Source organism: Phocoena phocoena, chromosome 2, assembly GCF_963924675.1.
Source record: "Phocoena phocoena chromosome 2, mPhoPho1.1, whole genome shotgun sequence".
Classification (NCBI taxonomy): domain Eukaryota; kingdom Metazoa; phylum Chordata; class Mammalia; order Artiodactyla; family Phocoenidae; genus Phocoena; species Phocoena phocoena.
In genome coordinates, this window is record NC_089220.1 from 4,826,412 (window position 1) to 4,841,434 (window position 15,023).

The 15,023-nt window shown below is 45.0% G+C and overlaps 1 protein-coding gene across 3 annotated transcripts in view; it reads right to left on the bottom strand.

The window, feature by feature from the left end:
• Positions 1-15,023, bottom strand: part of EML1 (EMAP like 1) — a 145,138-nt gene that overhangs the window by 28,501 nt on the left and 101,614 nt on the right. For 2 of the 3 annotated variants that reach the window (XM_065871960.1, XM_065871959.1), the window contains 9 exons: positions 13,536-13,564; positions 10,050-10,179; positions 9,321-9,470; positions 8,262-8,331; positions 6,452-6,562; positions 5,501-5,596; positions 3,856-3,990; positions 3,029-3,128; positions 1,265-1,419 (listed from right to left, as the gene is read on the bottom strand). In XM_065871960.1, coding sequence (XP_065728032.1) covers positions 1,265-1,419; positions 3,029-3,128; positions 3,856-3,990; positions 5,501-5,596; positions 6,452-6,562; positions 8,262-8,331; positions 9,321-9,470; positions 10,050-10,179; positions 13,536-13,564 — 976 coding nt within the window. Of the gene's footprint in view, positions 1-1,264; positions 1,420-3,028; positions 3,129-3,855; positions 3,991-5,500; positions 5,597-6,451; positions 6,563-8,261; positions 8,332-9,320; positions 9,471-10,049; positions 10,180-12,557; positions 12,615-13,535; positions 13,565-15,023 lie in introns of all 3 variants that reach the window. The other variant, XM_065871961.1, reaches the window with a different exon arrangement.

The window sequence follows — 15,023 nt, forward strand, 5'->3', positions numbered from 1 at the left end:
TGGGGTGGACTCCAGGCACTACGGTTCTGGGACGGTGAGGTGCAGCCTGTTCTCATACAAACTGTCTACTTCCAGCGCGCTTTGTTAGCACAGACTGGAGAAAAGTGGATAACAATCCATGCTAATGAAGAGGACTTATAGGTACTTAAAAATGATGAGTATCTTCTATAAAACTAGGTGAGACTTTGGAGTATTTGTTATGATTATAATGTAACTTGGGTTCATCAAATGCTGGTCAAATCTTATTATAAAAAAATGCTACTGCAATCAAAGTCTCCATGAAAGGAAAGTGATTTCAAAAACTCAGAAATCAGTTCTGCGGTACGCGGGCCTCTCGCTGCTGTGGCCTCTCCCGTTGCGGAGCACAGGGTCCGGACGCGCAGGCTCAGTGGCCATGGCTCATGGGCCCAGCCGCTCTGCGGCATGTGGGATCTTCCCGGACCGGGGCACGAACCCGCGTCCCCTGAATTGGCAGGCGGACTCTCAACCACTGCGCCACCAGGGAAGCCCAGGCCTTCCTATATGAAGAGCAGGAATCAACAAAACCAAATTCTCATACTGTCAGAGCACCATGCCACGCTGCTCTCTGATGTAACTGTGCTGTGTTCATCTCACTTAGAAGTTGGAAAAGTTCTACAAGGTGTCCATGCTATGCTAGAGAGGAAGAAACTCAACCTTCGGATTGATGCCGACCTTGATATCTGTCTGCTCATAATTTCCCAGGGCCTGGGGGAGAGAAAATTCAGTGAGTGTGTACAAGGAATATTGAATTTCTTGCCTCCGGCTCCTGTTGGAGTCCAGGTCTGCTAACCAGGTAATAAGGAGGTGAAAGAGATGCCAAAAGGGGTCAGAGCTCTAGAGATGGTGTTGGCACTCAGCCACGCACAACGTAAATACTCAGCAAACACTAGTTCAAAGTGAAAATGTCTCCAAAGTAACACGATGGAAATTAAAGTGAAAAGAGAAGAAACGTTTTAACGATTAATCAAAACGTGGATAAATGTTCCCTTGGAAAAGTGAGATTGGGTCTTTGATAAAAATATTCTAGATGTGAAACGTGACCACCTCACAGTTTATAAACCTAATTCCCTTTTAGTACTTAAACTGCCTTCGTGAGTTTAGTAAAATACTACCCCGTTTAGGAAAATTTTATCTAAACAATTCTCAAAACGGTAAGCTGAAGATTTCAAACTAACAAGGAAACTGGTCAGTGTAACGGTTTAACGTTCAAAACGAATGTCAATAGCATGACTTGCTGTCTTACCTCGGTTTTATGAAGTTTCTGGTAGTTTCCATCCCAAGAAATGAGCTTCCGGTCTTTCCCTCCTCCTGACACCAGCGTGCCGTCCCTCAACATACAAAGTGCAAAAATACCGCCCTCGTGGGCCCCTTGAACTGCGTAGCTTATTCGATTCGTACCTAAACACAGCAAGACCAAGCTGAGGACATCGTCAAAGGCTCACCTCTGCCCATCTCATTTCATTTTTGTTTTAAAATGCGATACTGTCGGTTAGAACATCATTGCAGTGTGACTCTATCAAGGAACCACTTTCTAGAAGTTCCCAGAGCACCAGACAAGCATGAACTGAATTACTTTATAATTAAGGAAAACAGGGGGAGGGGGTTGGGGGGAGGGACAGACTGGGAGTTTGGGAATAGCAGATACAAACTATTATATACAGGATGGGTAAACAACAAGGTCCTACTGTATAGCACAGGGAACTATATTCAATATCCTGTGATAAACCATAATGGAAAAGAATATGAAAAAGGATATATATGTATAACTGAATCTCCTTGCTGAACTATATTCAATATCCTGTGATAAACCATAATGGAAAAGAATATGAAAAAGGATATATATGTATAACTGAATCTCCTTGCTGTACGGCAGAAATTAACACGTTGTAAATCAACTATACTTCAATAAAATAAACTAAGAAAAATATAATTAAGGACAACATGCTAACACGAAGCATAGTGTGTGAAGAGTACAGCCAGACTACATGTGGCTGAGAAATGAGCTGTGTGTCTCTGGACAAGTGACTTAACTGCTCTGTCTCAGTTTCCCCCTTGGTGTAATGGGGCTACTGCTTATCCTACGGGATTGTTCTAAGGGTGGAATGAACTGATGTATACATAGAGTCCATGGCACCCAGAGTAGCAGGGATACTACAAAGGTCACCATATTACTCTGAAATTACACTGACGGGTCTGTTTTCACCTTCATCCCCAACTCAAATACTAAGATCCTTGAGGACAGGGATAGTGCATTTTCCCTTTTTTCCTGGCACATGGTAAGCACTCATAAGTGCTCACTGAAGAACTTCCCTGGTGGTCCAGTGGGTTAAGACGCCGAGCTCCCAATGCAGGGGGCCCGGGTTTGATCTCTGGTCGGGCAACTAGATCCTGCATGCCGCAACTAAGAAGTCCGCATGCCGCATCTAAGACCCAGTGCAGCCAAAATAAATAATAAGTAAATAAATAAAGAAATAATTTAAAGTAAATAAATAAATGCTCATTGAACTTGACCAAATAAATGTTTCTGAGTAAGGAGACCTCCTTACCATGCTGTTTGCCCACTGACAGCGGGGATGCCCATCTGACTCGTATGTATGCTCAGCATCCAGCATGCTGCCTCAGACAGTACTCAGTCAATGTCTGCCAGGCACTATGTGGACCAGAGAAGTTAAATACTGTAGAGCTAAATAAACAGTCTTTGATGATTTCATCATTATAACTTGTTATCAGATCTCCTAAATAAGCTATTAGCTCCATTATAATGTCTTGGGCTTAAAGAGCCTTTTAGAGCGACAGAAGTCCACAGCTTACTAGTCTCATTTTCCTCAGTCCCAGTGTTTTGGTTCCAAGTTACACCCGCACACATGCACGTATGTACCTATGAACCTTGGAATCGAATAGTAAACCTGGAAATGATATTAACAGACAATTCTTACAGGAGCCACGTTTGGCTTCATACTTATAACATCACCCAGAAATGTCTGCTTTGGGAGGAATCATGTGTTACCTTTTCCCCATACCAGGATGTTGCCACTTGAATCTCCGGTGATGGTGTCACCATTTTCAGAAAATGTCACACAGAGGACAAACTTTGGCTTTTCTTGCTTCTGCAGAATATTTTAAAAGAATACGTATATACAATCAAGACATCCTTTTGTTTGTATTAATACCATCTAGAAGCACAGTCACCCCAAGCTGGATAGTGTCAGCTTCTGTTACCACACTGTGTACCTTTCATTCTTATCCACCATTATGTAACTTATGCCCTGAGATTATCTGCTCTAAAATAAAGAGATTTCTGCTACTTATCAGGTTGAAGGCAGTTCGAGCAGAGGAGGGTGTTGGAGAGGCTAAGGGGCCGTGTTGCCGTGACTACGGCCTGAAGGATGGGCCTGGCATCCTCTAGCTCAGCCTCTGGGCCCACAGGGCAGCAGGTGCCCTCCTGGTGCTCTCACAAGGCCCGCAGATGCTGGACTAAATGGCACAGAGACTGCCCATCGCTCTCTGCAGAGTCCCACTGGGGTCTCCTGGGCGCCTTCTTCCTTGCTCTTTGCAGCCAGCAGGCCTCAGCGAGGGCCCAGCCCCTGGGCATCCTTTCCTGGTGCTTCTGCCTGTGTTGACCCTTCCTTCTCAGCATCACCAGTGTTATCTATGAGACACAAGGGGCTCCCCAACTCTGCCAGGGATCTCCAGGAACAGTCTTTATCACGACACCTCAGCATTTGCCAATTAAAACAAATTCTAGCACTGGGATGCCTCGAAGCTTCCTTAAAAGCTAGGTGACCGCAAGTACCCTCAGTGAAAAATAAAACGACAGATGCAATTTCACTTTACCTCGAATAATCCTTGCTTCTTAATAAGGGAGCTTCCTTCTAGTGTCCAAAAGTAGAGATGGGACTTTCCACAGGTAACAATTATATTCGTGTCCGTGGGGTGGAAATCCGCAGCAAATACAGCTTCATTAGAACACTTGGTGCAAAACAGGAGAATCAAATGTCTCAAGTCTCTTAAGACACTTAAGAAAATAAATACAATCTGAACCACAAATAAATAATTCATCAAGGTAAGCACTAGGCCTCTTGGTATTTTCTCCCACTGAATTCGTCTTTTGGAATCACTGAACTTGTGTCTGTGCGTGCTGACTCCTCTCCTCCTCGTCTGTCTCCCCCACTGCACTGAGCCCTGAGGATGGGGCCACGAGGTCATCCTTCCGTATGGGGACTCACAGGAACTGGGACACAGCAGGCACACAGTGAGCTCTGGCTGAAGGGGCGGCCGGGGAATTAAGAATTGCAGGTTCTTCGCCATTGAGTGATTGGAAGGGCCCCGGCGTCTGGATCGTATTCGGCTCCATCGCTCCTGGCCCACTTCGGCTGCCCTGCTTGTCTGGGGAGTCCCTCCTGATACGGATCCCCAGGACTCTGCCGGTGGTTTGCCGACCAAGCCTGGAATCCAGTAGAGGATCTGGCTCTTTGGGTACCACTTCACCACCCTCACCCTGCTATCTTGATTTCCACGACTTGCACCCTGGTCCCATGAATCGGACCCTGATGGCTCTTTGTGCTTGATAATTCAGTTATACATTCTTAAACCCGGACAATAACTTGCTCTGACTGCTTCCAACCCGGCGACATGGCAAGAACTTAAATACTTGAGCAGACTATTAGAAGGCATAGCTACAGCATAAAAATAGTTATTTAATGCCTTATTAGAACACAGGGTCTGCATCCCACACACAAACAAGAGAGAAAGTTATGTAAGTGGGGTGATCCAATGGTGCTCCTAATGTTAGGTAGGTAAAGTGATCCAGTGGTGATGCTAATCTTAGGTAAGTCAGGTGATCTATGGTTAATGGATGCCAGGGTGAGAAATCTGAAGTCAGTTCTATAAAAATAGGTCCAACCATGGTTTTAACAGGAGGAAAGCATAAGAAAGCTCAAGGAAGGTACACTGACATAAGGAAAGTCCAGTGGGTCCCACAGCAGAAAGAGCCCCGCTGGGAGGACCCCATTCCGGAGTCCACTCAGCTCGGGACAAGCCCCGTGCTGGCTGTGCCGCCCTCCTCGTGCCCCTGCTCCCTGCCTGGCCCTCCCGCTGGGCAGCAGGCACATCTCACTTGTCACCATCGCGCCAGTGTCTCCTCGGCACGTGTGTGCAAAGGGGACACTCGGCATTTGTGGATGATGGAGAGAACGCGAGCAAATGAGCGACGGAGCGAATTAAAAGGGTGGTGACTGTAAAACGAGGAAGGAAAACCCTTACAGACACTGTGATGAGAAGAAGAAACCCTACCAGGCCTTGGGAATGGGGGGAGGGGTGGGGGCCCAAGGGCTTCTCGGTGAAGGGGTCCTGCCTAGGGGCCGCGGCGGGGACGGAGCCCACAGCCCACCGAGACACAGAAAGCTGGCCAGGGGCCAGCAGGGGAAGGCTCCACATGGGAAAAGGACAGCATAGCCCAACATGAGGCTTGGAGAGAGACCTTGACATCCGCCAGCCTCTCTTCCTTCTGCCAGTCCCACACAGACAGCACGTGGTCATTGGAGTCATCCACGGCACAGAGGTTGCTTCCTCCATTCTGGAAAAAAAAAAAAGGTGTTCACAGGAAGACTACATTTGAGAATAAACTAGGTTGAGAGTGATTAAAAAGGAACATAATTTTATTTTTAATAAAGAGTCCGCTACATCTTCATTAAAGAATATTTACCCACCACCGTCGAGACCTACTTATGACTCGGGCACACAGACAGTGGGAGCAGGGGGATGTGGGGTGACAAGGGACAGGAGCGGGAGGGAGGGGTCGGGGGGTGCGCTTCACCACTGGTTCTGTTAGAACCAGCCTCCTAGGGGCCTCAGAGCCCCCGCCCTGGAGGAGAAGGCATCTGCGGCTCCAGGGCACAGGTCTGCGCTGAGCGATGACCAGGTTACCGCAAGGCCGTACAAGGGGAGGGGGCACTGGGGGTGAGGCGCGCGGTGTATTGATGTGAACGCATGCATGTTTCTGAACTGGCTGAACAAGCGCTTTAAAGGGTGGCTCTGTTGAACGAGCATATCCTGAGGAAGCTGGGAGACCACGAGGTCCATCCTGCCCCTGCTTATGGCCAGGCAGCGAGCCAGGCCGGCTGGGGACCGCACAGACAGGCAGGGGAAATTCAAGGCCAGAGCAGGCAAGACTGCTCCAGGAGCCTGAAGACACTGTGGCTGCAGGGCCTCTTCTCGCCACCGTGGAAACGTCTGATTGGGAGCGTGTGTCGCCGAGGCAGCGCGTGCGACCTCTGAATGAGGGGACCTGGGATGCGGGAGGTTTCAGAGTCCAGATCTGTACATACACCTGGGCAGTTACGGGCGTGTTAACTCTCTCCCTCTTCAGCCTTGAGCTGATTCTCTCCTCCCTGTGGACAGAGGCTGCAATACCCACAGGGCTCGTACTTACGGATTTTGAGAATGCGATACAGGTGACGGCTCGGTCAAAAAACCCGATTCCGATGACATGCAGCGTATTCAGCGTCACGGAATCCCAGATGCGCACGTTTGGGGGCAACTGCTGCTTGGAAAACAACGCAGAGTCACCCACCGTGCCGCGTCTACACGTTTATCTTTACCTTGAAATTATGAGGATACTTTAACGTTGTCAAAAAAAATTTTTTTTAAATGCATTTGAGGACTCTGCCTTTTAAAATAAATAAAACATTCCCAATCTCTCCCAGAGGTCGTGGCTCTTGGGGCCAATTTAACTTTAGGAGAGCCCGTTATTGATAACTATACCACAGGAAGTGATATTCTCATTTGCATATCGAATGCGTCTGAGTTTTAAAAATGAAAAATGATGAAGAAAATGGAGTCTCATTTAAGGGTTTTCCTTGCAAAGTCTGTATTGTTACTAAGGATCAAACGTGGTTCAATTCATCATGATGGTTGCCACCAACGGTATTAAGAGCTTAACATCCTTGGGCCCCACAGGAAATTGATTGTATGCAAACGAAAATTTAGAATTGTTATGATTAGTTCAAAACCCTCTCAACTATGTTAATTTTTCTCTTCCTTAATAGAAGAAAGCATCACAGGATAACCAGCAGGTTTATCAAGAAAAGGACTAGCATTGTACCCCGTAGATGGGTGAAGTAGGTTCTAGGTTGGACTTGTCTCTAAGTAGCTGGGCGTCCTCAGACAGTCCCTCGGCCTCTCCAGACTCCTCCACTTGTAAATGCAAAGGGATGGTTCAGATAGCTATGACATTTTCTCTGGCTCTAAGGTTCTGATTCAATTTCAAGGCCAGAAACTGAAATACACAGTTAATCCACTAGAGGGGAGGAACAAATGATTTACTACTAATTTCAAATAACTTTTAAAGATCATTTAACAGTTAAAAAAAAGAAAAAGAAGATGAAGACCCTGTTCCCTCTGTGTTTACAGAATAGTAGTCTGATTTCCACTGTTCCTGTTACCTCCTTTCAAGTATAGGATTTTAATGGAAAATAGCATAAATATTTAAAATTTGATGTTATTAAAATATTTTCTGAAAAATGGTAGCACTCATGATAAAAATGGAAGAACTTAATGTAATTAGTTTCAGATCATACATTGTGCATGGATACACAATGCTATACAAAAATGGACATCAGAAAAGTTACAAGAAGTTTTGGATAAGACATGACAATGACCACAGATTGTGGTAAATAAGTACGTGGAAGCCAGTTTTGAGTTGTCCTATTTGTCAAATTCTACTAGCTCCTTCTCTGATTCCTTAAAATACAAACTGAAGTCTTGCTGAAGTGCTTACAAAATTTGTGCTAAAATCCTCCCAGCAGCCCTTATAGATTACACCCAGACACAAATTCCATGGGTTGAAGTCATGATTACAGGGAATTCATGGCAGAGGGTGTCGGGAATTCACTGAAGAGGCAACGTGCCCCAAATTCAAATGATTATTTATTATGATTTTAACTTTGCTTATTAAATGTGTACTTAACGTTTTAATGTTTATCATGTGTGTAAATAAGTATCTTCAGAGTTAATGGATTCTTAGGCAAGAACGATGCTATTTAAAAATTAGCTGAAACTAAGGTGAGCTCAAGGGGTTTGTAAAGTCAGCGTAAGAACTTTAATTTGCAATAAAAAATTCAAATGAGGGATTAAGAAGTACTCAGACATTTTATATCTAGGCAGGCTCATGCGTCAGCAAAATTTTCAGAAAATTATTTTGTGTTACCAGTTCATTACAAAAATATTAAAATATAACTCACTTTTCCATCCTTAGATGTGCCTGCAACTTGTCCTGTGGCTATCGTGATCCTATCAGGATGAACTGCAAGGCTAAAAAGAGATATTTAAAAAACATCTACCCTTTAAAGGTAAGCTTCACTCTTCCCTTGATCAAATATAATCTGGTTAAAAATGTAAAAGTAACATATACACAGTGCCTGACTTCTTACAGTCATGATAAATTCTCTAAGCACCTCATTTCATTTCATCTTAATTCCTTTATCTATAGAGAATTTTCAAATTCAAAGAAAAAGCACCCTCTGCTTGGGAAATACCATTTCAATCTCAGAACCACTTCATTACTATACAATCTTTATTAAGAAGTCATTTGAGTATTATCAAATAGCAAAAGCATCATCTTTTTCCAACAGCATTTTAATAACTGACCAGGGAGTCAGGATAAATAGAAATACATAAATCCATCTATTCATCCATCATCTTTTCCACATACATAAAATCGCTACCAAAGGTATAAATGAATTATAGGAATAGCAGACCCAGACATACACATGAGGCAAAACATTTTTATTAAAAAATAAAGACCCAAGGGGCTTCCCTGGTGGCGCAGTGGTTGAGAGACCGCCTGCCGATGCAGGGGACACGGGTTCGTGCCCCGGTCCGGGAAGATCCCACATGCTGCGGAGCGGCTGGGCCTGTGAGCCGTGGCCACTGGGCCTGTGCGTCCGAGCCTGTGCTCCGCAACGGGAGAGGCCACAACAGTGAGAGGCCCACGTACCGCAAAAAAAAAAAAAAAATAAAGACCCAAATTAGAAGCCGTTAGCACGAGAAGGCCTCCAGATAGGGGTCTGTTAGAGCTATTTGTTTAGGTAACATGGTTGGTTAAGATGATGTGTTATAAGGATAGAAAACTAAAAAGGTGTCTTAGAGAGTAGGCTACCCAGAACACAAAGAAGAGTTTTCCCCAAAGATCCTCTTTTCTCAGATCCCTTTCTTTCTCTTTAGTTACATCCCATCACTGAACCCTTTCTGCCAATGCTCTTCCCACAGGTGTCAGAGGAATCCCAGTTTTGAGGACTCACCACTTCACGTCATCATTATGGCCCGTGTAATGCCTCTGAAGCTGCTCCTCCACATTGTACAGCACGACCACGGATGCGATGAAATACACAGTCTCGCCCGTTGGAAGCAAGTACAGGTTGTTACGACAGTCTCGACCCCTGTACCCATAGCTTCGTGTACGTCAAGACAAAATAAAAAATATGTTTTTTAAAAGTAAAAAATAAAGTAAAATAAAATAAAAACCCAACTCTTTCACGTGCTCTATTTTCTTGTCTTTCATTTTTTTCTTCTTGGAAGCTCGTTCACGTTCCCAAATCTCATACCGTGAAGGCTCCAGCAGCTTTATTTCAAGAACGCTAGTCATACGGCTGACTCAGATTTTTGTGGCTTAGATTTTGTGGGAGCTTTTTCGTTTTCTTTTTTGTAAAGGGTATTATACCTGTGCTACATGTCCATTTAATATAAGCCATATACTGTATTTCCTTCATTTAGTACTGGGTTCATCCTCATGTTCCTTCTTTAATTAGTCGGTGTTAACTTGAAGTTAGGCCCCAAGGTTGGCCAAGTCCCTACTTGGCTGAGGGGGCAATGCTAGTCTTTCCTTCCAGGGTACCCCTCTTTCTTTCTTTGGGTTTAAAAACTTTGTGCCAGCACGGTTTAGTTACATGATTTTCTACAGCTGAATTTCGATAAAAGCATTCATCGACTGATTACTTCGTGTTAAGGCTTAATCAATGAATAAAGGATACACCCATTCCAGCTTAAGTCTCTTCGTTGGTAGTTCTACTTTTGCTTCCAAACTGTAAGAATCCACTTGATCTTTGGGCATGTGCATGGTAACAGGGCGTCCACGAAGAAACATTTTTACATATCCTTCTTCTATGAAAAGAACAAAGAGGTCAGTAGGATACCTCAGTGCCCAGCGTACCTGAGAAAAGGTTATATTTTCTCTAGCCTTTCAATGGGAAAGCGGAAACTTTGCCCTTTATGTCATTTCTGGTTAAAGTCCTAGGGAAAACTACCTAAAACACAAACGGTTTGAAACGAAATTTGTCATCTTGTTTGCCTTTGACATTCTGCTTACTTAAGTAATGTAAGAAATTGTAAAAGGCAGGAAAGAACTGGATTCCAACAATTATTTTCCATGAGAGATTTTAGTGCTTACGTTTCATCATCAGGAGGGGGAAAAATGCCACCCCCCCAAAAAAATTACAACTAACACAAGAAATCCACTTAAATTCTTTATTGAGTTCAACGTATATACAATTTCAGTATCAAAATTCATAAAATATCTTTCAATATTTAAATTGGTGTGTTATAGCGTAATGTAAAAATGTGTCTTTAGGTATCTTTTACACTGGACACTTCTTTCAAGTGTAAAGAACACAAAATCAGCAGAAGTACATGCTAGGATGCATGCAAGAGGAAAATGCTCAAAGAAAAGCTAGAAATAGAAAACCAGAGAACAAAAGACCCATTAGAGAGAGAAACTGGGAAATGAACCTTTCTTAAACAAACACTTTTAATAACAAAATAACTTATGGTGTTTTGATAAATTATAGGGATGAAAGTAAAACCCAATAACATATTGACAAGGGACCACTCCTGGACTTCTAAAAAGTAAACGACTTCGGGTTTTCTGGCTACAGTTTTCAGGATATAATGAGACCAAAGAAAACGTCTTGTGAGCTCTTGATGAATTCTGTTCTAATTCAGAACTCACTGCATTCTGATGCTTCACTGCAGATCAAAGGACTGGGTCTTAATGGCATTTAAATTGGGCAGTTGGTACCACGGATATCTGTACATCACTCGACAGAAAAATCCTCCGCAGAGAGGAAATTGCTGAGGAAGTCATAAAGTAATTATAGTGTCGTAAGTACCACATTACAAACTAATTTACAAATTAGTTTTGTAAGTCTTATTCCTAAGGATTTGCAAACAATGCCACATGCAACATTGCCTGGAAGTTGAGAGGCCGTCCCACTTTCATGTTATGGTGTGCGTAAAATTCAGGTCATAAATGCATGCATGTGATACACTCTTCACTCCTGCATACAGCGTGCTAGTTGCTCTGTTCTGTGATCCGCCTCCCCAGCTCCGCCGGGACTAGCCCATCTGAGGCCCACGGCACTGCAGGCTTTCTTATCGACCCCCCTCACCGCCCCCCCAGGTCATCTTAGATACTGCTGCCAAACCTGTCAAGGCCCACAATGGATTCAGAATCCTTCTCCCACTCTCTTACCTGCTGGACCCAAAGCTCTAACTGCCCTGCCCCGCTATTCCCGTACATGACCTCACTGGCCACAGCTACCCCCCACCCCGTGGAACCTTCTCTCTCTCTGCCACCTGCACACCACTCCGTGCCTCTACCCATACTCGCCTCAGCTGACCTCTTCCCTTCCTTAATCCCTCACCCAAGTCTCAGCTCATCAGACAGTGTGGCTACCTCAACTGCAGACCCTAAAAGCACCCAGCAGACCGACAGAACAGGGACAAGGAGGGGTGGGTGTGACAGCTTAAGTGACAAGCAATTCCGTTAATTCTCTTTGTAAGGGGAATCACGGAATGCAGATTCAGAATAAAGGGAATATAATGCCATCCCACAGCACACACAAGAAGCCTAGTATGGCTGTATATGATCAACGTAAGTGAAACATCTACTTGAGTATATGGTTGTTATGTGCTGGTAAAGTCCTTACGATGGAGGTTTGCTCACTGGGCAGTTCTACATCACTGGACGGGGCGAAAAAGCGCTGGAGTTAGCCTTGGCACTGTTTTGTACTGGTAAGTCAGACATTCTACAACTAAAATAAAAAACGCAGCAAGGGAAAGCAATGTTGTTTTTTGGGGTTTTTTTGGGTTTTTGGGGTTTTTTTTCAGGCATATTAGGATAACAGCACACACCCACCAAACCCAAAGGTGCTAGAGGGAGCGGCCAGCAGCAGTGCAGGTTTCAAACAGTGGGGCATCCAGGGGTTGCCCTATAGCTCTCTTAAGGTGCATACAGATTTTCAAAGGAGTTCCTATAATCAGCCAATAATCAATCAAGATCCAATTTATAGCTACTCATTAAAACCCACCCAAGTAAATGCTCAGGAATGCTTTTAACTTCCAACGAAATCAAAGTAAGTGGTTTGCATCACAAAAACATTTTCATACAAGGAGACTATCTGTTGGCCTGTATGAAAAGAGTTTCTGCAGCCTGGGTCACAGCTTTGCTCAGAGAGCTATGAGGTTTCAGAAATGCCGCCTACCTTTGCAGTGTGTCACCCGGCGTTTCCCTTGTGATTTCGGAGACAGAGACAGAAGTGCTGGGTAAAGAGACGATGGGGCACTGCAAGAGTGACTGGCCTGCCCGGGAGCACTCCCGAGCCCTCAGGCCGAGAGGCTCCCGGCCCCCTGCTAGAAAAACCTGGACACATTTCGGGGATTCTGACAAGTGCACTCCAGACCTAGCTCTGCAGGCTTAGGGCGATTACATTTTCAGTGAGTAATTTCATGCTTCTTGGAAACAACATGAATACTGAAGCACATGCGGATAAATAGGAAAGTCCGACTTTCATGTTTCAATTGTGCACTTAAGGGGAACAAAAACCTTGGAAAATTAAATGAATGTATTTAACCCGTTGCACACTTGTCAATGATTTTGCGTTTTTAAACACACTTTCAAATAAGGTTACTATTCTCAAAATAGCAGCTCCCTTATTATAAAATGTGTTAGAAAAGACATATAGAAAGATATATATGAACTATTAGTTTGCAGTTTAGGAAATCAAAGGCAGAAAAAGAAAAAAAAAAGTTGCTTTTAGACAAAGTTATAACTGGATGCATCAGAAACTTTCCCCTCCAGAGAAATGTAAATGTTGATAATGGGGGGGGGGGAGCTCCATTAGTAAGGAAGAGATAACAAAGGCAACAGGAGTCTTCTAACCTAGAACTTTTGTTTCAGTATAATGGCATCTCACTCTTCCTCCTTATTGATGTATCTTGAATCGGTTTAAAGGGGGTGAGTAAAGGGTTTAGTCTTTATGACCGTTTTCTGGGTGGTCTCTGCATGACGTGAGCCATCAGACCCCCAGGTACAGGCTGACAGTGAGCGCTCAGCCCCCAGTCCTTCCACACGGACCCCCATGTTCTGCCCGTCCCAGCTGCCCCTGAATAACTACTTCTTATCGCCCCTCAAGTCCTGAGGTGACTGAGGGGCGCCCGCACCAACATTCAATCAGCCTTACCTGCGCTGAAGACCGGCTCCTTGGGTTTGCTGTGGAGATAAAACCAAACCAGTTTGTAAAGGGAGGCTGGGGGTGGTGGTTAGTCTCATTCACAGAAGACCCCACACCCCACTAGCTGCCGCAGTTTGTCACACGGATGCTGTTAAAAAGAAAAACAAAACCATGTAACTGCAAAGAGGAGGAACGTAAGCAAAGGTGTCCAAAACCAGGTGCCAGAGACGACAATCTCGACTTTGTCACCAAAGATGTGCTTTTTATGAGAGCAGATAAAGGTTTGGAGACGGAAAACATGTGGTTCATCACGACGGGAACAGCCCTGCCTAAATGTGTAGAAAGGTTTGTTTTCCTTCTCCACGCTCTTCTGGCAGATTATCTGAAGAACTTACTTAAAACTAGCAAACTCCTGTCACAGGGGCTTTGGGGAGAGAGCTTTTAGCGCCCAGCTCCCAGCAGGGATGGGTACGGGGTGGGCGGGGGGAAGATGAAGGGGTGGGAGAAAGGAGGGAAGAATAAGGAATGTCAGGGTGTGGCCACATCCTGGGACATGTGGGGATCCCCACTGTGGGCCTTGGCCAGGCCGAGACCCCCCATGACTGCACCTGGGAAACCAGAACCCCACCGTGTTCAAGTTCACACCACCAGGGACTGAGGTCATCCCTAGGGGCAATCCTCCCACAGGAAGAGCCTGCATGGGGAGTCCCCCCAAGTGCAGGAGGGCACAGCCCTCCCCGTGACAACCTGACAGCCGCCTGTGGGAAGACTGTCACCTCGTGCCAGACAAGGGAAGGGACTCCCAAGCACGGCAGGAAGTGCGTCCCGTTCAAACACAGAGCCAGTGCTTGAAGCCAAGCCTGTGAGACTCCGACGTCCATGCCGTCTTCCAAGGTACCCCCACCCCACCAGAGTACCAACCACTTTAAGATGTGGAAAAGACACAGTAAATAAACGAAACCCGCCCCAACGAGGGCTGGGAGAACTGTCAGCCTGCAGAGGCGCCTACATTTTTTGTGCATACATGCTGAAAAACACATACTGGAGCAGATACGGTCCTAATGTTACTTTTCTCCTTCATTTTAAACTTGAAATACATTGAGAAACACCACCAGTAAAAACTACCTCTAATCCCATGATGTAATAAATGATATTATTTATTAACGGCCTTGATTTTCAGATAATTTTATGAGTAGATGGCGGGAAACTCTTTACTGATGCTTTAAGAGTGGTTTACTCTGTTTCAAGTAGGTGGATCTGCTATGGGCTGAGATTTCTGCATGCGAACCGCTGGTCACTGAAAATAGTACTCTGCAGGCCCCGCACACCTTTTAACACAAAAGCCTAACTTCCATCAGCCCTGAAGGCCCACAGCAACCTCTGTGGACCCCGACATTTTTCCGATCTCATCCTCCTGTCTCTCCCCTCAGTCACAGACTTCCAGACACTCTGTCCCTGCTGTCCCGAGACTGGGCCAGCAGCTCCCAAGCCCGGTGT